Raw genomic sequence first — 20,664 nt, 5'->3', positions numbered from 1 at the left:
AAAAAGAATAAGTCCTCAAAATGCTGCTATTTAACCCTTTTTTTCCTTCCCTGTTGTTCGTTTGAGATGTTATTCACGTTTTGAGAATTCATCCCCCTCTATATAATCATTCTGTTATCTACATAGGAACAATGTTCACGATACTTCAGTGGATTTTGACACAGTTACATCTTCAAGAACTAATGGTTTAAGACAAATTAAATTTCAGAGACTAAAATCATATATTTAAAATTTGAAGGATTAAAACTAAAATGAACTCAAATTTTAAAGACTAAAAATTATATTTACTCTGTTTATACAAAAAGTTTGAATAGATTTCAATAATTATTAATATTGATTAAATGATTAATATTAATAATATAAGCACATGTGGCATATAAAATCTGAAAAATGAGTCATACTAATTTTATCAATCCTTTAGAATATTCTTTCAACAATAATCCTTTAAACTAAGCACTAAAACCATAAATTTGCATGACATCTAGAATTGAAAACTATTATTCTTACAACAATTAAAATGGTAATTCTAATATCTTGAAATATTTGGCCAAGTATATCTAACACTTTAAATACCTTCAAGTATTTTCGTATGCATATAATACCCTAAAATATTTTGTAGTTCATCCAACACCTAAAAATTTTTTTCAAGTACATCCAATATCCTAATAAATACCCAAAAAAAATACTTTATCATGCTTGATATACATTCATTTAATGGACTTTTTGAGGTGTCAATAATAAAGTTAAAATTGCTCATGAAATAATACTAAGCACAAATGCTTAACAAAATTATGCAACAAAATTTTTAGAGTGTTGGATGCATTAAAAAAAAAAACCTTTATGGTAATGGACTCATCACAAAATACTTTAACATGTTGAACGCATATGATAAAATACTTGGTGCTGGACGCGTCATAAGCCGCTAAAATATCAACGAAGTACTATTTAATGACAAAAAAAAAAGATCTTGTGCCCTTTTTTTGGTAAGAAATTGATCATGAAACCTCAAATTACCACTTTTATTTAGAAATGAATTAGAATTGCACAAATAGATGAACGTTTGCGAATCCTTTTATAATCAAGAATAAAAAAAATTTTAAAATGTAAAGGTTTTGTACTCAGCATGTGCATAAATAGTTTGTAATGCAGGGAATGTATACAAATAGTTACATCAAATCCAATAAACCAATCTCTAATCTCCTGTAAATGTAATAGAAAGAAAAATTATACATGATTGATTTGTTTGCATAAATCCCTAATCCCTAATATATAGGGATTTGAGCACGGTTATAATCTCTAATTCATTCATTGATTAGGGGCTTGTTTGCATCTACTTTATTGTAAATGCTTATAAGCATTTTTATATAAATTGAGACAAAACTCCTATCATATACTTACTTCATATTCCATAAATTATAATTAAAAAGATGTTTATAAATCATTTAATGGGTATCTAAGTGGGAATGGAGAACCTCACCCTATAAACTAGCTATTTAAGTGGGTAAACTAGTCAACTTAAATATTGCATTCAGCATCACATTTTACTCAATGTGGGACTTGGTATCTCATACTACCAAATCCCCATCAATTGGCCCCTCGTGCAAAGTCAACGTCCTAGCGGCTGTACTCTATGATACTTCACTTGGCATCCTACCAATTAGAACGCTCTATAGGTAGCCCTCTCTAGAATTACTGCCAGTCTAGCTCTGATACGAATTGATGTGTAATTGTTATAAGTCCTATATTGGGAAGTCTCACAAGTATTGTGTAGTTTATAAGTTCAAGGGGCTTTCCCTCCTAATAGGCTAGTCTTTTGGAATGGACTTTCCCTTTGAGCTTATATTCATTATATTGGTACTTTTATTAAAAGTTGGCCAACTGGAGAAGGCTACTTGTAGAAGGTTCTGACTAGAGGGGTTGATCGGTAGGATACTGATTAAAGCACTGAGTGAAGTACCGTAAAGTGGAGCTGTCAGGGACGTCGGCTCTGAAGAAGGATGCTCTGTTATGAGTCAATCTCACAAGCGTTATAGAGTTTATAAGTTCAAGGAGCTCTCTCTCCTGATGGGCTAGTTTTTTGGGATGGGTTCTCTCCTTAGGCTCATGCTCATCGCATTAGTGTTTTCATGGAGGGTCGCCCAATCAGAAAGGCTACATGCGGAGGGTTTTGACTAATAAGAAAACCATATGAAGTGCTGTAGAATGTAGCCGCTGGGGATGTAAGCTCTCAAAAGGGTGTATTGTTATGAGTCTCAAATTAAGAAACCTCATATGTATTGTGTGATTTATAAGGTTAAGGGACTCACCTTCCTGATAGGTTAGTCTTTTAGGATGGACTTCCCTTTTAGGCTTATGCTCATCACCATTTCAAACAAGCTCTATCTCTTCAAAAGTATAGTGGGGTAATTATTTGATTAGAATCCATGTCACTTGCTCTTGAATAGACATAAGCCATCAAATAACTCGTACTAACATTTTCCTTGATGAAATGCCTATTCATCTCATCATATAGAGAGATTTTGATTGTTGCCTTGTTGTCATATAACTTAGGACCACATGTTTGGCCAATGTCAAGCTGGATCTTGCATTTTTGCCATCAAGTGCACTCTGCTTTTTACTTCTCAAACCCAACAAAATCCATCCTCCCCCTGCCCCCAGAATGTATAGCTAATGTCAAGCTAATCTTGCCTAATCAATATTAGTAAATACCACCTCCGATTTTAAATATAAAAATATAAAAAAATATATAGAGATCTTAATCTACTTTGTCTTCTAAATTTATAATTTTTTCACCATATTCCTATTGATTGCATATAGTAAAAGGGTTCCCATCAAGAAGTAATTACAATGCACATAATTATAAAAAGTATATTATAGGAAAATCAACACACATTTATTACAAATAACTAACTTAACTAATTTTCTTAATATCTGCTAATTAATTATTTAGTTTCTTATATTAAGAATCAAAGGTGGCATTTCCAGTTTGGTTTGATCCCCTTTCTGAATAGAAGACCTCTTCTTGGTGAGTCTTTAAGATATTTCCCAATTCTATATACAGCTTCTAAGTGTGTCTTCTTAATTTATCAGTGGGTGCACGTGTTGGCTAACCACAGTATCTGTGAAAATAGTGTCCAACTAGCTGGTTTTGGGTGAAAATATAAATCAGTTTATCAATTTTCGAATATATCTCTCTGTTAACTAGTTAGTCTCGTGTGGATAAATTTAAAATATGAGAAAATTAATAGATTGTACTAGTGAAGATAATAACAAGTTTTATTCTATTAGGTGAGGTCATCAGCTATAATGATTATACAAATTGTTTAACGTTATTGTGCTTTATTAGAAAACAAATTCTTAAATAAGTTGTTACTCAAAAGGTTTTATTTAATGATCTCATTGACCCTTTTTTTCAGTTTTTCTCTATATTTTTTAGAGAACTCCAAACCATCTTTTTTTTTTTTTAACCGAATCATTCAATAAAAACTGAATTTGCAGAAGTGGGTTCGGTCATCCCAGTCTAATGTCCAAACGCATGGTGAAAGTTAAGAAAAGCGGTTAAAATTATTAATGCTCTTACATTCTGATAAAAATTATCATGACATTCTATAAGTATAACTTTTATTAAAGTTTTTAACTTTTGTCCCAAAGTCAAATGTACTTCATGAATAATTGATGGCATATTTCAAAAAAAAAAAAAGATAAAAACTACCACTTTCAGTCCTTAATATAAAACCTAATTAGTTAAGTTTGTTATTTGTAATAAATATCCATTGTTTTTTTTTCTAGAATACCATTGTTAATCATGTATATTAGCTAAAACTACAATTTGATGAGTCTTTTAATATTTGCAACTATCACATGGACTACTTTGAAAAAATAGATAAATATAAGAGATAAAGTGAATTGAGATCTTAAGTTCAGGATCAAATTAAATGTCAAACTAACTATTATATTAAGAGCTGGAGGTAATACTTCATATATATATTTTTATAAAAGGTCTTAATTAGAGATTATAAAAAAATTCTAAAACAAAGTCTTGTAAGTAAAAGTAGAGATGATATTTATTATATTACAAACGTAATTTATATTAACTTATACTACCTCCAATCCTTAATATAAGACTTATTTTGACTTTTATTTTGGTCTTAAATATAAGATCCAAATCCATTTTGTCTCTCATATTTATACTTTTTCCCCCTAAGGTAGTCTTTCTAATAATAATAATTTTAGCCAATACACTTGATTAGTAAAGATATTTTAGAAAAGACAACACTTATTTATTACAAATAACTAAACTTAATTTATTTTCTTAATCTCCTCAAATTAGTCAACTAGGTCTTATATTTGATATTAGAGATAGTACATCTCATTGCATACGCACCAAACTAACTAAAATGTTGGACAGGTCGTCTGTTTTTAGAATTCCTCATTTTGTTCTTGAAAAATAGTTATTTTTTTTCTTTTTTACCATCAGCAGGCAGTTAGTTAGCTATACAATATCAATGGGTGATATGTAATACAGGATTGCGTGACGCACGACTTGATGATATTTGTGGGTAGCTACGTGCTCTATATAAAGTGTAAATGACTAACGTAATTTTTTTTGGGGAAAACTTGGAAAAATTTAGAAATGGTCCCTACGAAAAGGTGAAATCATGAGATCTTTTAGCGAAAATATGTAAGTACATAAAATGACCACTTTGCTTTTTGTTGTTGTTGTGACCCATCTCTCCTGCCTTTTTTTGTCTATACAAATTACATTGTGTGCAACCTACAGTCCATTTTTTCATGTGCAAACCATTCATGCAATCCATCTTTCTCTCTATGTAACTTGCATATTTTCTTCCGTATGTGCAACTTCAACCGTGTGCTACTTAAATCGTGGTAGCCCGTGGAGCATGCAGTCTCTAAAACACTAAAATTTTTAAAAAATATTCTATGATTAAAAAAAATGTAGTTTAATCTTTTCGTCATCAAACTCATTTCCCCTAAAAGAACTCATGGTACAGCTTTTTCTTAGGACATTATTCCCCAGTTAAATTTTCAAATGGGAATAAATCCCCAATTTTCCCAAAAGTTTTAATAAAATAACCAACCAATCATAGAAATTATATAGAAAAGATGGATATAGAAATATAACCTATGGAAATATAATCACACACGAAGTTTAGAACTGTGACACACTCGTATATACATACATACATGTATGTATTTATATAAGTGAGTATGCATGTGTGAGAGGCCTTAACATTATTGATCAAACCAACTACACATGATATGACAAAAATCAAAAGAGAACACTACATTGATATATATATATATATATATATATATATAAACACACAAACACACAATCAAAGAGGCTTATAAAAAAGTCATCAGGGTATATTACTACTCCGTGTGCAAAGTGCCACAAATAGAAGATTAACCACTGAAAAGGCAAACAGAAGATTCCATGTTCCCATTTCCAAGAGAGCAAACCTAAAAAAAAGAAAAAACACAAACACACCTCCTTTTGATAATAAAATCTCTTCAAATCAAAGCCCTACAGCGACAAATGAAATCATGTAGATAGATAACATATTGTCTTTTCACGTGAAAACACTGAGAAATCCTGAGGCCGGAAATGCGACCAGAAGGACGGCCAAAGCCACCGCCAATACGTCGGCAAAGAACGGCGGTTGAAGTGTGCTCCCGATCGATCCTGATGGGCTCGTCGAGCTACTGGAGTTCGTCTTGGCGTCGGCCGCTCCGCCGGGAGCCATAGCCGCCGATGAAGAATTAGTATTCTTGAATATTGCTGCGTCCGGCGAGTTAGCAGGTAGGCCTAGAAGCTCTGTTCATAGATATATTCACAAGCGATCAATCAGAAATTATTAGTTAGTATGGAATCAACGAAAGAGGAAATTAAATCTGAAAATACAGAGACCGATAAATGTTTTTCCTCCTATTTTAAATAATAACTAATTTATGAATATTTAAAAAAAAATGTGTTGCTTCCCTTGAGATATCACATATAATTATTTGCAATAAAAATTCTTTGTATAGAAATGCTTTTATACCTTGTAAAATCAAGAGGTATTTTTTAAAAAAATTATAAATTTGGAAAATATAATGAATTAAATTTCAACCAAGGGATCAGATAGCCTGGTAAGTGGTAAAGTTGGTACAGAGTATTACTCACTAAGCTGTTTCAAAATCAGAATCAAAATTCACAAGCTGCGCGTAAATAGTAGAAATTTTTTTTAAAATTATAAAATTATGCATAATTATATATAATTATAATTATAACTTCTAAATGATATTCATGTATCGCGACCTTTATTAGTTGTTGAATTTTAACACAACCTATCTAACTGGTACACATCTAATTATATTTAAGACTCTCACCAGAGCGCCTAGGAAAGAACTTTTCTATACCGTACCACACTTAATTATTTAATAGATTGTATCTCTTCAAATTTCCTAATAGGTTTTTATTTATAGCACGGTTTGTAATAAATATGTTTCAATATTTCATAACTCACATATTACTTCCAGACATAGTTAATTAATTTACAAAAATTAAAAAAGAAATCGCTAAATTAGTCATTATTGAGGATCATTTGAAAAGAAAAATGAAGATCTTATATTTACAATCAAAACAAATTCTACACCTAGTTCTTTATAGTTAAGACATTATGAAGTAATTATTATGAACATGAAAAAAAAACTCAAAAAGTATATATGAATATTTTGGGGGAAGAAACAGAGAGAGGATCCCCGATATAAATTAAAAATAACTAAAGAACAAGATCTGATGTCAAGTATTTGACTACCGACTGTAAATATAGCACCAAGAAAATTAAATAAATAAATAAATACATGTGAATTCAATAAGATTTTAATTTTTTTTTAAAAAAGAAAATAAATCAGAGAAAAAGAACAACAACTTACCTGGACAATGAGAGATGTTAGCGTTCAATTTACAAGCAGAAGGAAGCTGAAGCAACTTAGCTTCCTGAATGCCCAAACTTTTACTCTGTGCATTTCCTTTATGTGTTTGCTGTATTACGTAACACATGCACTCCGGGCTGCTCTCCTTTATGCTCGCCGCCGCGTCGCAGCACTGCTTCGTCGGCACCGCCGCCTGCCCCGTCGCGAAGGTGAGGCATGGCATCACCTTCTGAACAACCTGGCCGCACTTGGTCACCAGATCTTCGGCTCCGGCCACCGGGCCACCCAGCAAAACAAGGCTCAAGCTCAAGATCAAGCATAAGCTCAAGCTTTTGTGCTCCATAATAATCAGACTTTAGCTTGCTATGTGAATCAAAAGAGTTAAGTTTGGGAAAGAAAAAACACAAAGGTATGGGGAGAAAGAAGGAGGCGTGAGGTATTTAATGTGGAGTTGGTGGTAAGTAGCGTTCGGTATGGGACATTGGGACGGCTGAGCTATTAATAAGTTAGTGAGAGAGGTCGGAGAGTTAATTAGGGCTTTCTAACGTGGCTTTCTCCAATGCAATTTATGATGCAACAATTTTTCAAATGTCTTCTCTTTCTAAATCTGTGCAATTTTATTTTACTTGTTTTAAAATGCTAAAAAAATAAAAACATCGCGGCTTCATCATCTTATAGTGTCAAAATATCAATCATTTTGTGTAAAATCTAATTATTAAAGAAAAAATATTCAAAAAGCTAATGCATTAAAAGGGAGGCTTCAAACTCAAAAGGTGCATGGACGGTGGGAATGTGCTGTAAATGGAGCTACAGGGTGAGTAAATGTGAAAATATACTCATTTGGTACTCTACAAAGATAGTTTCAATATGTTTTGCATAGATAAAAAAATCTTAAACTGTATTAATTTTTTATTAAAATATGATAATTTTATAATTTTATCTCTATTTAATATATATACTTTTTAAGAAAAATAATTATCTATACTATAATAAATAAAGAACAAAATAGTACATTTAAACTAAAAATTTAGTAAAATAATTCATAAATAGGAATAAGAAAAACTTCTCTCTTTGCTTTATAAATAAGATCAGAAAAGTATAAAGAAGGGGTTGGTTTAAATAATTAACTTTTTACTTTTTATCTTACATCATCTTTTATTAAAATGTTATAACTTCACTTCCCTAATTTTTTTTAAAAATTGAACTCATTAAAAACCCCCCCCTTCTTTATTGTAATTCCTTCCATCAAACAGATCCAAAAGAAGGATAGTTCAGATACTTAGGTCTGATAATACTCAAATCAAGATGAATGGATGTGATGATTAAGGAATTTAGGTCATAGGAGATGGTTAGAGGAATAAGATTTTTTTTTTTGGGGGGACTGAGGTTAGAGGAATAAGATTAGGTGGGAAGAAATGAGAAGGGAGCTCGGAATTAGGAGATGTGTACATGAAACAATAAATGAGACAGTTCGGGGCATTAATGAAGCTTCGTGCTTTCTGGTGGAGAGACGTTGTGGCCTTTAATTGAGCCGCTGAGCTGTGCTCCACCATACGTGCCGGCTTTACTCAGCACATGCCTGAGGTCTTTCACATTTTATTGCATGTCATCCATATGATCATTGGTCAAAGCTGTAGAAGCTTACCACTAACAATCTCTTCTGTTCCTAGTCACTTTCAATTTACTCTTCTAATTTTATTTATAAGGCACTTTTCATATATTTTATACAGACGAAGAAAAATTTTAAACTTCATTAACTCTTATTTAAAAGTCAATAACTTTTTAACTTTATCTCTATTTAATGCACATTATACCTCATGTAACAAAGTTAACACAATAATAAATGAAAGGTAAAATTGTATATTTATATAAAAAATTTCTCTTAGTGTCATATAAATAGGACCAAAACATATCTTTTCTCTCTGCCTTATAAATAGGACCAGAGCAGTATTCTATGTAGTTTAAGAAAAATCTTAAACTTTATTAAGTCTCATTTAAAATTCAACAACTTTTGAATTCATCCTTATTTAATATATATTATACCTTATGTAAACAATATAATATAATAATAAATAAAAGGTAAAATTATACATCGATACAAAAAAAATTCTCTCAATACCTTATAAATGAAACTAAAAACCTATAAATAGAACAGAGGAGCGGCAGATTGAATTTAATGCCCCTTAAAAATATCCATCAGCCTTTTAAAGCGGGCAAAAATGCCAATTCTATTAAGTACTATTAACAGCCATTACTTTTTACTTTGTGGGTCCCATTAAATATACACATGTCAGCACACACCCTACAAGTCTCTTCGTTCGTTTCTTTTTTCCTCCTCTCCCCAAAAATTGCATGGTCCTATTCAATCACCAAAATTGACAGCGATAAACGCCAACACTGTCATTGCTACCTTCCACCACATTAAAAAAAAAAAAAAGTCCTTTTTCTTTTATTTCTTTCTTTCTTTCATTTTTTCCTTGGCTCCCTCTTTCTCTCTCTCTTTCTCATCAACACTTGAGATGCCAAATTTCCACATAGAAAGGCACCGGCTTTCTTGGAGCAAATCGCAAGTTATTTCACTCAAAACTTTTCTCGACCCAACTGACGATGATTCCAACAAAAAACCCATATGAAAATTACCCTTTGTTCTTTGCTTAGGTAAATACAAATTAGAAGTTTAAAATCTGTTAAGGCTGTGAATGATTTTAGAGCATTTAGTTTTGTTTTATAGATTCTTTCTCATCATTTTCAAACTTTTATTGCTTGTGATTTGTGATTTTGACTGAGAATGATTTTTTGGGTTTGCTTTATGTTGCGGTGGGAAAAAAAAAAGAGAGTGGAAGGGGTTGATGGTGAGGGAGGCGTCGATGGGATGATGGTGGAAACTAGGAGGTGGTCGGTCGTGAGGAGAAGAAGGCTATCAATGGTTGTCTTGGCTGTCGGTGAAGTTCGCCACCACTTACGGTGATGAGAGGTGGTCTCCACCAGTGCCATAGTTATCGTCGATGGAGAGGACGTTGGTAGCCAGGGTTTTTGGTCTGTTCTTGATTATTTGCTTGCACGTGATCCTCTATTTTCAATTTTCTACTGCGTATGTTTTTCTACTCATAAAAATACGTAGTCACATTACACTTCGTCATTTATATATCACCACCGCGTCGCCTCATTTGGTCAACGTTTTCAAACTAACGATCAGTACTGGTCAATTTAAAGGAAGTAGCATTTTTGGCCTCATTTTGATTCAGCATAGGTAATTTTGCCCTCAACATTTTATTATAGTGCCTGTTGTTCTTTTTGAATATTACAATAGGTAAATTTGCTCCTTTACCCTCCTTTCTATAATCCATAGTTTATAAGACATGTGGGGTTGTTGTGCTTATCTATATTCAGTTGATTTTGTTTATAAGGTACTTCTAGTATATTTCACATAGATCAAGAAAAATCTTAAACTATATTAATTCTGCATGAAAATATAATAATTTTTTAACTTTATTCCTATTTAATATACACACCATTAAAAAGTTAATTATTTATACTATAATAAATTAAGGACAAAATAGTGGATTTATATTAAAAATTTAATAAAGTGACTTATAAATAAAACCAAAGGAGTATTTAATATAGGAAACTTCTATAAGACATTTTTAACTATTTCATAAAGATTAAATAAAATAGTTAAAAGTAATTTTTATTATTAAAATGGTGAAAAACTTATTACTACTACGTTCTTTTCAATATTTGCCTTAATTGATTCCTTTGAATTACCATGGTTGTTGATTGGAGATTTCAACCAAATCATGACCTGCCCTAATAAATCCAATCATCAACGTTCTTCTTCTAATATTGAGAATTTTCCTACTTGCTTAAATGAAGCTAATCTATTCCATATCACCTAGAATGAACCAAAATTCACTAAGACTAATAGTAGAAAGGGTGATGCCAATGTCATGGAAAGAATTGATACGGTGTTTTGTAATGTTGATTGGATGCAGTCTTTTCCTTCTATGGTGAGCCCTCTAGTGTTGGCTACTTCAAACCATAGCCCTCTTTTCTTCTCTGTAGAATAGCATATTGTTAAAAGGAAAACTAGGAAGTTTGAAAATTTTTGGAATAATTTCTCTGACTATTCTACAATCGTTAAGGACTGTTGGTTACAAGCAATCTCTTATTCTCTAGCTATCAAGGTCCATGGTTAGCTTACCAATACTCTTTCTCTTCCTTAATTTTTTTGGAGCAAGCATCATATTGGTAATCTTTCTCATCGAGTAGTCCAAGCAGAAAAGGTTCTTTCAAATATTTCAAACTCAATTAATCTGGATAAAAGCTGTTCTAAGACACTAAATTCCAATTTTTTCAATGCTAAAAATGAGTTGGAATTTCTTTACGATTGTGAAGCAAGCTATTGGTCCCAGTATGCAAATATTACATGAACTATGGAAGGAGAAAGAAACACTAAGTATTTTCATGACGTTGTCAATAAAAGGTCAACCTCTAATTTTAGTTAGAGCCTTGACAATCAACATGGAACTAGGATTTTAGATGAAAAGGATTTAATAGAATTAATTGCTTAGTATTTCTAAGACATCTATTGGGATTATAATAGAATTCTAGAAGATCAGATCTTACAAGGGCTGTCACATATTCCTATTCCATCTTTGTCACCCTCAGACTATGATGATCTTATGAGACCTATTTCTTTAGTGGAAATAAAGGATGTTGTTTTTGGCCTTCCTAAAGACGGTTCACTTGGTCCAAATGGTTTCAATGCGGGTTTTTATCAACTTTATTGGGACATTGTTAAAGATGACCTCTACAACTTGGTTTAGTATTTTTGGAATAATGAACATCTACTTAGAGTTTTAATAAGACACATATCATCCTCATTCCTAAGTTGGATAAACCTCATAGTCTCAAGGATTTTAGGCCTATTAGCCTTTGCAATGTAGTTTATAAGATCATTTCAAAAATTTTGAGTAATAGGCTTAAAAGAGTTCTAGATCCTATCATTGCACCTAACCAATGTGCATTTTCTAAAAGGAAGGCTCATCTCAAATAATATTCTCATTGCCTCAGATTTGCTCTTACAGGTTCATAATGCCTGGTCTAGGAAAAGAAAAAAGATTATTGCCATTAAAATCAACTTTTCTAAAGCTTTTGACAAACTTTCTTGGAGTTTCATATCAGTTACTGATGTTATTTGGACGCAAGAATCTGAGTTTTGTTCCATTGTAAAAGTCGATACATATAGGAGGAGAGAAGGTGATAAAATTGCATATGATCTCACCCAAATAAATCATCAAATCTAATCACAACAAATCTGAAAAAATCTTATTTGAAATCCCTAAATAAAAGGCAGAAGATAATCCTAAATAAAAGAGTATAAGCAATCATAATGAATTAAGGTAATCTATGGATTGGGCCTGATGAAAATGAGCCTACTTTCAACACTCCCCCTCAAGCTGGCGAATAGACATTGATCATTCATAGCTTGCTTGTGAGTTATTCGAATTTGGCCTTGACCAAGGTTTGGTCATCATGTCTACAACTTGTTATCCTATAAAGATGCAAGCCATATCAACCACCTTAGCTTCTAATTTTTCTTTTATAAAGTAATGGTCAATTTCAACATGCTTCATTTGATTGTGTTGAATAGGATTGTTGGCAATCTTAAGGGCCACCATGCTGTCACACCACATTTGAATTGGTGCAATTAATTTAATGCCTAGTTCTTGTAGTAGGCTAACAATCCATAGTCCCTCAAAAATTCCTAGAGCTAAAGCTCTAAATTCTGATTTAGCTGAACTCCTTGATACGACTAGCTGTTTCTTACTTCTCCAAGTAACAAGGTTTTCCCAAACAAACGTGCAGTAACCGGTGATGGAGTGTCTATCATTGACTGCCCCTGCCTAATCTGTATCAGTGTATACCTATATGTTCTTGCCATCTTCTATGTCCTATGCCCTTTTGTTTACATAAGTATATATATTGATTCCTTTTTGATCTCCTTTAAAGAAGAGACCCTTGCCTGGAGTTTTCTTGAGATATCTGAGAATTCGCTCCACTGCCTCCATATGCTCCTTTTGAGGATTACTTGCAAACTGGCTCACAAGTCTAGCTACAAATGATATGTCTGGCCTTGTGTGGGATTGGTATATTAATTTTCCAACCAATTTCTGGTACCTTTCTTTGTTCACTCCCTTTCCATCTAGTTTTATTTCTAATTTGTAATTCTATTATATCGGGGTTTCAGCTGATCTTGTACCCAGCATCTCAGTTTCCTTGAGAAGATCTAGTGTGTATTTTCTCTAAGACACACTTATGCCTTTCTATGATCTGAAAACTTCCAATCCTAGGAAGTACCTTAAGCTCCTAAGATCCTTTACTTCAAACTCTGAAGCTAGTTTCCTTTTTAATGCTGCAATTTCCTCATCATCATTTCCTGTCAGCACAGTGTCATCTACATAGACAATTAACACTGTTATTTTGTGATCAGTGCGTTTGACAAATAGTGTGTGGTCTGTTTGGCACTGTTTGTGACCAAATCTAGTGACTACTTGCATGAACCTCCCAAACCATGCTCTTGCTGATTGCTTAAGTCCTTATAGAAACTTGCGTAGCCTATATACCTTCCCTTCACTTTTTGATTCTCTGAGCCCGTAGGGCATTTCCATGTATACTTCCTCCTCTAGGCTGCCATTCAGAAAGGTATTTTTTTATATCCAATTGATATAATGGCTAACCTAAGTTTGCAATTAGGGAGAGCAAAATGTTTATAGTGTTGAATTTGACCACTGGTGCAAAGGTTTCTTGGTAATCTATACCATATGTTTGGGTGAACCCTTTTGCTTCCAGCCTAGCTTTGTACTCGAGGGTGCTTCCATCTGGATTATACTTCTTAGTAAATACCCACTTACTCCCTACAACAGATTTTCCTCGAGGTAGATCAACAACTTCCCAAGTTCCATTTTTAACCAGGGCCCTTAGTTCTTCCTCAATTACTAGTTTCCATTTATGATCAGCTACTACTTCATTGAATGTTCGTGGGATTTTTTCTTTGTCTATATTGACAACAAAGGTCTTAAATTGAGAGGTGAGCTTGTCATAAGAGACATACCTGCTTATTGGGTAGTGTGTACAGCTTCTTTTGCCCTTTCTGAGAGCTATAAGCCACTAGAGATCTTTAGGATTAATCTCAGGTGGGGATTTGTGACTTGGCCTTAGAACATTAATGGGGTCTTCACTAGTGACTGTTTGTTCTATCTGATCTTCCTGTATCTCACTTGTTTCTGGCTCAACAAGAGGTTCGGTATGGTTGGAAAGAGGAGAAGTAGGTTTGGTGGAGGTCTCGAGTTGGATTTCGGGTATGTTAGAGGTGGTTTCTAGTGTATTTGTGTGTAGTTTCTATGACTGAAAAAGGTGGTTCAAGTGCTAGTTCAACAACTTCAAGATCAAGAGAAAGGTGACATTTAGGGATGTTTAGGTGTCGTTGGTAGGATTGCTATCTTGTTGTTCAGATCGTTAATCTATCCAAATTGGCCATTCACTACCTCTCTCCCCCTAAATGGGTAATTTAGGATAGAAAGGTAGGCTTTCAAGAAATTTAACATTCATAGTGACATATACTCACTTTGTGGCAGGAGAATAACACTTGTAATTGATCTAGATTCAAGTTTCCCTTTGTCACCATCAAACACAAATGCAGTACACCCAAAAACACATGTAGGTAGAAAATGAATGAGATAAGATTGAGGATAGGTCGTCAAGAATTTTTGAATTGTTTGTCTGAAATTTTAAAATTTTTTATGGCATACAATTGATCAAATATGTAGCGGTGAGCACAGCATCTCCCCAATAAAAATTTGTTACACTTTGCCCTGGTAAAAGAGATCTAGTTACTTCTAAAAGATGTTGGTTTTTGCATTCTGCTACTCCATTTTATTAGGATGTATTTGCATAGGACATTTGATAGAAAATGCCTTTTTTAGCCAAAAAAAAAAGTTGTAAATTGGGAATTCATAAATTCCTTTCCATTATCACTGCGAAAAACCTTTATTGAAGTGTGGAATTGATTTAAAAAAAAGTATACAAATTTTTTAAGATAGAGAACACCTCAGATTTTTCTTTCATAAAAAACAGCCATGTTAAGCGAGTATGATTATCTATAAAGGTCACAAACCATCTAGCCTTAGAGATAGTAGCAACCCGAGAGGGACCCCAAACATCACTATGGATAAGAGCAAAGGTTGCATAGGTGTGGAGGCATGAGATGGGTAAGATGCTCGAGTTTGTTTGGCTAATTGACAAGTTTCACAATAAAACTAAAAGTCTTTTTTATTCATAGAATTTGGAAACAAAAATTTCATGTAATCAAAACTAAGATGACCAAGTTTGAAATGCCATAACATAAAGTCTTCTTGAGATAAAGAAGAAAAACTAGAGGATTGAGAAATAGATGGAGCCAAGTATCTCTGTGTAGTTCTTTCAAGGTAGTGCTACCCATTATGTTCCTTAGCTTTTCCAATCACCTTTCCCAAGATTAGATCCTGAAAATTATAGTGAAATTTATCAAAGATAATGATGCAATTTAGTTTATGGGCTGCACATTTAACAGATGGCAAGTTGCAGGGAATTTCTAGAACACGAAGGACATTTTCTAACACTATATTTTCAGAAATAATAACAATTCCTGATCCTATAACCTTAGCAGATGTATTATTTGCAACCTGAACCTGAGTATGTTAGAAAATAATTCTCGAAATCTAGGAATATGATCTGTAACACCTGAATCAATAATCCATATGTTTTTGGACCCAATTATAGTGCTTCGTATAGCAAGTAAAATGGTACCTGAATAAGCTAAGGTCACAGATGGGTAGATTTCTCACTGTTTTTCTTACCAAAGGACCTATCCAAAACCTGTCTAAGCATCGTGAGTTCATTAATACTCAGAGTCTCATTGTTAGAGTTCATTGTGTGTAGCCTTTTACCATCTCCCTTGGTTTATTGCTTCAGGTGTGCTGGCTTTCCATGAATTTTATAGTAGGTGTCTCAAGTATGCCCATTCTTGTTGCAATGATCACATCTCAAGGAGAACTTCTTCCCTTTTTGGTCAGCTTCTTGGTTACCTCATGCAACCATAGCTGAACCTTCGTTTACTAGTGCAGAGGAAAAAGAAGGAAAAGGGAAAGTAATGCCAGAGGTGATATGAATAAGTTCTTTTTGACTTTCCTCGTACTTGATCATATTGAAGATTTCTTCAAGAGATGGGAGTGGTTGCATGGTCATTATGCGTCCTTTAACATCTTCAAACTTATCATTAAGGTCGAGAAGGAAATCAAAGCAACGTTTACGTTCTACTATCTTCTTGAAGTTCAGTCCATCAAATTGGCAAGCCCAATAACATACTTTATACAAGTTGAGTTGTTGCCATAACTTTATCAGCGCATTAAAATATTGTGTTACCGACCTCTCTCCCTGTGTGAGAGATCGCAACGTTCGCTTTGCTTGAAGAATCACTGATGTGTTGTCTTTGGCAGAGAAGGTGCATTTGGCCGACTCCCATATTTCTTGGGTAGAATTAGCCAAAAGATAATCTCGCTAATTTTGGTATTCATGGAATGAATCAACCATGTCATGACCATATTGTTTTCAGCACACCAAGTTGCATACTTTGAATCCTTTGGTTCTGGTGGTTTCGGATCCTATGTTAGGTAATGCTCCTTGTTACGTCCTTGTATAAATATTAGAATATTCCCAGCCTATTGTAGATATTTTTTGCTATTTAAATGATGAGTAATCATCATTTGTGAGAAGGAGTCAGAGACTGCAATTATTCATGTCATGTTTGATGCTCTGGATTGGAAACTCCCTCCAGATTTGGCCATCATGTGTAAGCCTCTTGCACTTATCGATGGATTCTGAGTAGAATCGTTACCAACAGTGAATGCCCGCGATGATCCGATTACTGTGTCTTTGAAGGATAGAGCCATAGCTCTGATAGCATGATGTTATTTAGATGCAAGAATCTGAGTTTTATTCCTCTATGAAAGTCAATACATATAGGAGGAGAGAAGGCGATAAAATTGCATATGATCTCACCCAAATAAATCATCAAATCTAATCACAACAAATATGGAAAAATCTTATTTGAAATCCCTAAATAAATGGTAGAAGATAATACTAAATAAAAGAGTATAAGCAATCATAATGAATTCGGGTAATCTATGGATTGAGCCCAATGAAAATGAGCCCACTTTCAACAATTACTGTTGAGAGAATGCATTTTCCTAGAAAATGGATTTTCCTTCTAATAGAGTACTGTATTTCCACTATTCAATATCAAATTCACTTCAATGGTAAGTTCACTTTAGCTATAATTCTAAATAGAGGTATTAGGCAGGGGGATCCCCTCTCTCCTTATCTTTATATCCTTTCTGCTAATATCTTATCCTGCATGATGAATAAACTCTAAAGCTCAAGATTATGGAAAGGTATTAAAGTCTGTTAGTAAGCCCAAGAAATTTCTCACTTGTTGTATGTCGATGATTCTTTGCTATTTTTAGAAAGCTCCCACACAAATTTTTGTTTGGTTAAGTTAACCTTAGACATGTATAGCTATTGGCCTAGACAAATGTGCAATAACTCAAAATCTTTTGTGGTATTCAACCCCAATGTTTCTCATTCAAATAAAATTAAGTTCTCTAAATTTATAGGGTTTCATTTGTCTTCTAGACTGAGAAAAATACTTGGGAACTTGGGTTGACCTTAGTTGAAGCAAAACCCCCCATTCATCAACAAGTGTTGGATTCAGGCTAGAGGCGAGTTGGAGCTTGGAAAACAAAACTCCTTTCATAGGTTTCTAGGCTTACTCTCATTAAGTCTGTTTTGGCCTCGGTCAACATCCACATCCTTTCCTGCATTAGACTTCCATCTTATATTTGCAATAAAATTAATGCCGCATTTGCTAATTTTTTTAGGCTCTTAGGAAATAAAAGGAAAGCTCATCTTTTGTGAAGGGACAAAATCTTTAATTGTGGTGGCTTAAGACTCTGACCTTCTTGAGTTGTTAATCATGCTTTAATAGCTAAGCAAGTTTGGCATGTTTATCTATTGAGGATCCCTCTTTGCTAGCTTCTTCTCCTAAAATCAAGTACATAGATATCAATATGCCTTCCATCATTAAACTTCCTTATAATTCTCTTTGGATTTGGAAAGGAATTGCCCATTGTGTTGATTTGATTATTAGAATATTGAATTGGAAATGGGTAATGGTTTGCTCATTCCCTCTAACCATCATTTATGATGGCCCATATAGCAAAATCCTAGCAGTTAGATAAGTATTTCTCTTATGGCAGATATCTTATTGCATACTCCTTCCTCATGGAATCCAGTATGTTGGAATTCGTCTTTATTCAATTCTATTAGTCCTATGGATATTGCTAAGCAAATCCTTGATCTGCCTATCTCCTTCTTAGTTGAGGAAGGAGTCAAAGTTCTTTGGCATTACTCTGATCATGACTCCCTAGGTTTGTTTGGTTTCTAGAGTCTTTTATGGAAAATTAATTTTTCTTATAAGTAGTTGCTTTTTATTTGGAAACTCCTAAACAAAGTAATTCCTTCTAATGACATTTTAAGGGTGTATCACCTTAATTGTTCAAGCTCATGCTGGTTTGGATGTGACATGGAAGAGACCCTATCATAATGGCTACTTTTGCCTTATTATTTGGCTCGACACTCTTGTCATTTGGCTTACTGCTTTTGCCATTTGGCAGTGAAATGTGGAAATAATGGCAATTTTCATAAAACTTAGTTTCATCAGAAACTCAATCATAAAATTGTTATTTGATTTACTATTCTTATCATTTGGCTTACCATTTTTTATCATTTGGCTTACTGCCCTTATCATTTAATAGTGAAATGTGGAAATAATAGCAACTTCCTATGAAACATGATTTCATGAGAAACCCAATCACGCAAGTGTTATTTCGCATACCACTCTTGTCATTTAGCTTATTGCTCTTTTCATTTGGCAATAAAATGTGAAAATAATGGCAACCTTTCATGAAACTTGATTTCATGAGAAACCTAATCATATAATTGCTATTTCATTTACCACTCTTGTTATTTTCCTTAGCACTCTTATCATTTGACAATTAAATGTGGAAATAATGGCCATTCAAACTACAAACTAAGACATTTAATGATCTTAAATTTAAATATCAATTCAGCAATATATAATTATCATTAATAATTGATAACAGTGACCACTCATCAATAAAATAAAAAATATTAAACTATCTTAAACACAATAACAGTATGCACAATTTATTCTCATTTTCCTATTGAAACTATCTATGAAGACTTCCTCTTTCTTTTAGTCTTCTGTCTCTTGTCAGATCCTACAAGTTAGGTATAGTATTAGAAATTATAATTTAGGTATTTGAAATAACAACTTTGCACTTCGAAATAATACATTCATTTCTGCAAATAACAAGTTAACTGTTAAAAAAATGAGTTCATCAATTTTGCAAATAACGACTCCACAATTAGATATGATAACTTCTACATTTGAAATAACAAGTTAAGTACTAGAAATAACAACTCAACTTTGGTGATTTGACAGATCTTTTCAAATTTGACAGATGCAATCATATAATGTTCTTTCTCTTAACTTATTCAAACTTGAGACACCTATTGGCAATATTTTGATCTACTAGCAAATCATCAATTTATGGGCAAAATTTTTCTTTCTTATCACTAGATATAAGGGCGGAAGTTACAATATTAGTATCGAATCAACATATAATATCCAAGGTTGTGGCACCATGCCTCTAAAAAACTTCCTCTATTATTGAAAAGGCTTTCTTTCTTATTGTCATTTGTTCTTTGGCAAAGTCATGATTCCCCTAAACATTAAATTGATGTGTCATGGTAAGATTATCAAATCCAAAATGCACACAATATAGGAACAGTAGCAGCAAAGAAACCGATCTATTACTTATACCTAACACCATAAAAAAGTAGATGAAAGAAGGGTGAAGAAGAGATGATTCAAGACACAGAGAAAAATTAGTAACTCTCTCTGAATCATCCCCTCCACATCAATCTTTCCCCTTAAAGAAATATGTCTTTTATGCTTCTTCATTCTAGCCTTCTTCCCTTGTCAATCTGCCAATGTTCAAATCACCACTAAAATTGAAACCGTCTGCGATACGTCAACAATGTTCATGTGTCCTTTTGACATAGATGAGGTCAAAGAGAGAAACTGAGATGGTGGTAGCGGTGGCATATCCTTAGCCACAGGACCAAAATTAGAAATAGAGGAAGTGATAGAAGCATTTGGGGATTATATTTTGGAAGGAAGAGGATATGAAAAAGAGAAGGGTATTTAGGTCTTTTCTCTAACATTTCATAATTTCAATTTAAGAACCGGTCTCCCCAAACAATTTAGCTTATTCAAGTATGCCTTTCGTGATTTGATAATTTAGGGGTCTTTTTTATGATTTTTTTCAATTAATTATCATCTTAATTAATTTAAGTGAGGGCTTCTATTGTTTGGTTGTCCCTTTACTTACACATTTGTACTTCAATCTTAGTAGTCTAATTGAGTTAAGAAATCAACTCAATTCCATACTAATTAGTGATTATGACAGATGTGACATTCTCATAATCTCAATTGTGTCCTTGACTCATTTCCCATTATGGGGTTTTGATACTCAACAAGAT

At 33.2% G+C, this 20,664-nt stretch overlaps 1 protein-coding gene across 2 annotated transcripts; it reads right to left on the bottom strand.

The window, feature by feature from the left end:
- Window positions 1-5,355: 5,355 nt before the first annotated feature.
- LOC114729132 (non-specific lipid transfer protein GPI-anchored 1-like) lies at window positions 5,356-10,189 on the bottom strand. Of its 2 annotated transcripts, XM_028916095.1 has the most exons (3): window positions 10,170-10,189; window positions 6,940-7,297; window positions 5,356-5,839 (listed from the first exon to the last, which is right to left on the bottom strand). In XM_028916095.1, the coding sequence occupies exons 2-3, from the start codon at window positions 7,280-7,282 to the stop codon at window positions 5,595-5,597; spliced, it is 588 nt and encodes a 195-aa protein (XP_028771928.1). In that variant the 5' UTR covers window positions 7,283-7,297; window positions 10,170-10,189; the 3' UTR covers window positions 5,356-5,594. The 2 variants fall into 2 exon arrangements, with proteins under 2 accessions (XP_028771928.1, XP_028771927.1); XM_028916094.1 differs by lacking the exon at window positions 10,170-10,189 and having other exon boundaries at window positions 6,940-7,349.
- Window positions 10,190-20,664: the final 10,475 nt, after the last annotated feature.

This window comes from Neltuma alba, unplaced genomic scaffold (genome assembly GCF_004799145.2).
Source record: "Neltuma alba isolate B1F8T4 unplaced genomic scaffold, ASM479914v2 tig00012607_pilon, whole genome shotgun sequence".
Classification (NCBI taxonomy): domain Eukaryota; kingdom Viridiplantae; phylum Streptophyta; class Magnoliopsida; order Fabales; family Fabaceae; genus Neltuma; species Neltuma alba.
The sequence above is the reverse complement of the archived record's forward strand: the minus strand, read 5'-3'. Positions and strand labels throughout refer to the sequence as shown.

Bases quoted from the DNA above. Each gene is read 5' to 3' on its own strand.
- LOC114729132 (XM_028916095.1), bottom strand. From the start codon at position 7,282: ATGGAGCACAAAAGCTTGAGCTTATGCTTGATCTTGAGCTTGAGCCTT. The intron at 5,840-6,939 runs GTAAGTTGTTGT...ATCTATGAACAG, and splicing joins TAACATCTCTCATTGTCCAG to AGCTTCTAGGCCTACCTGCT.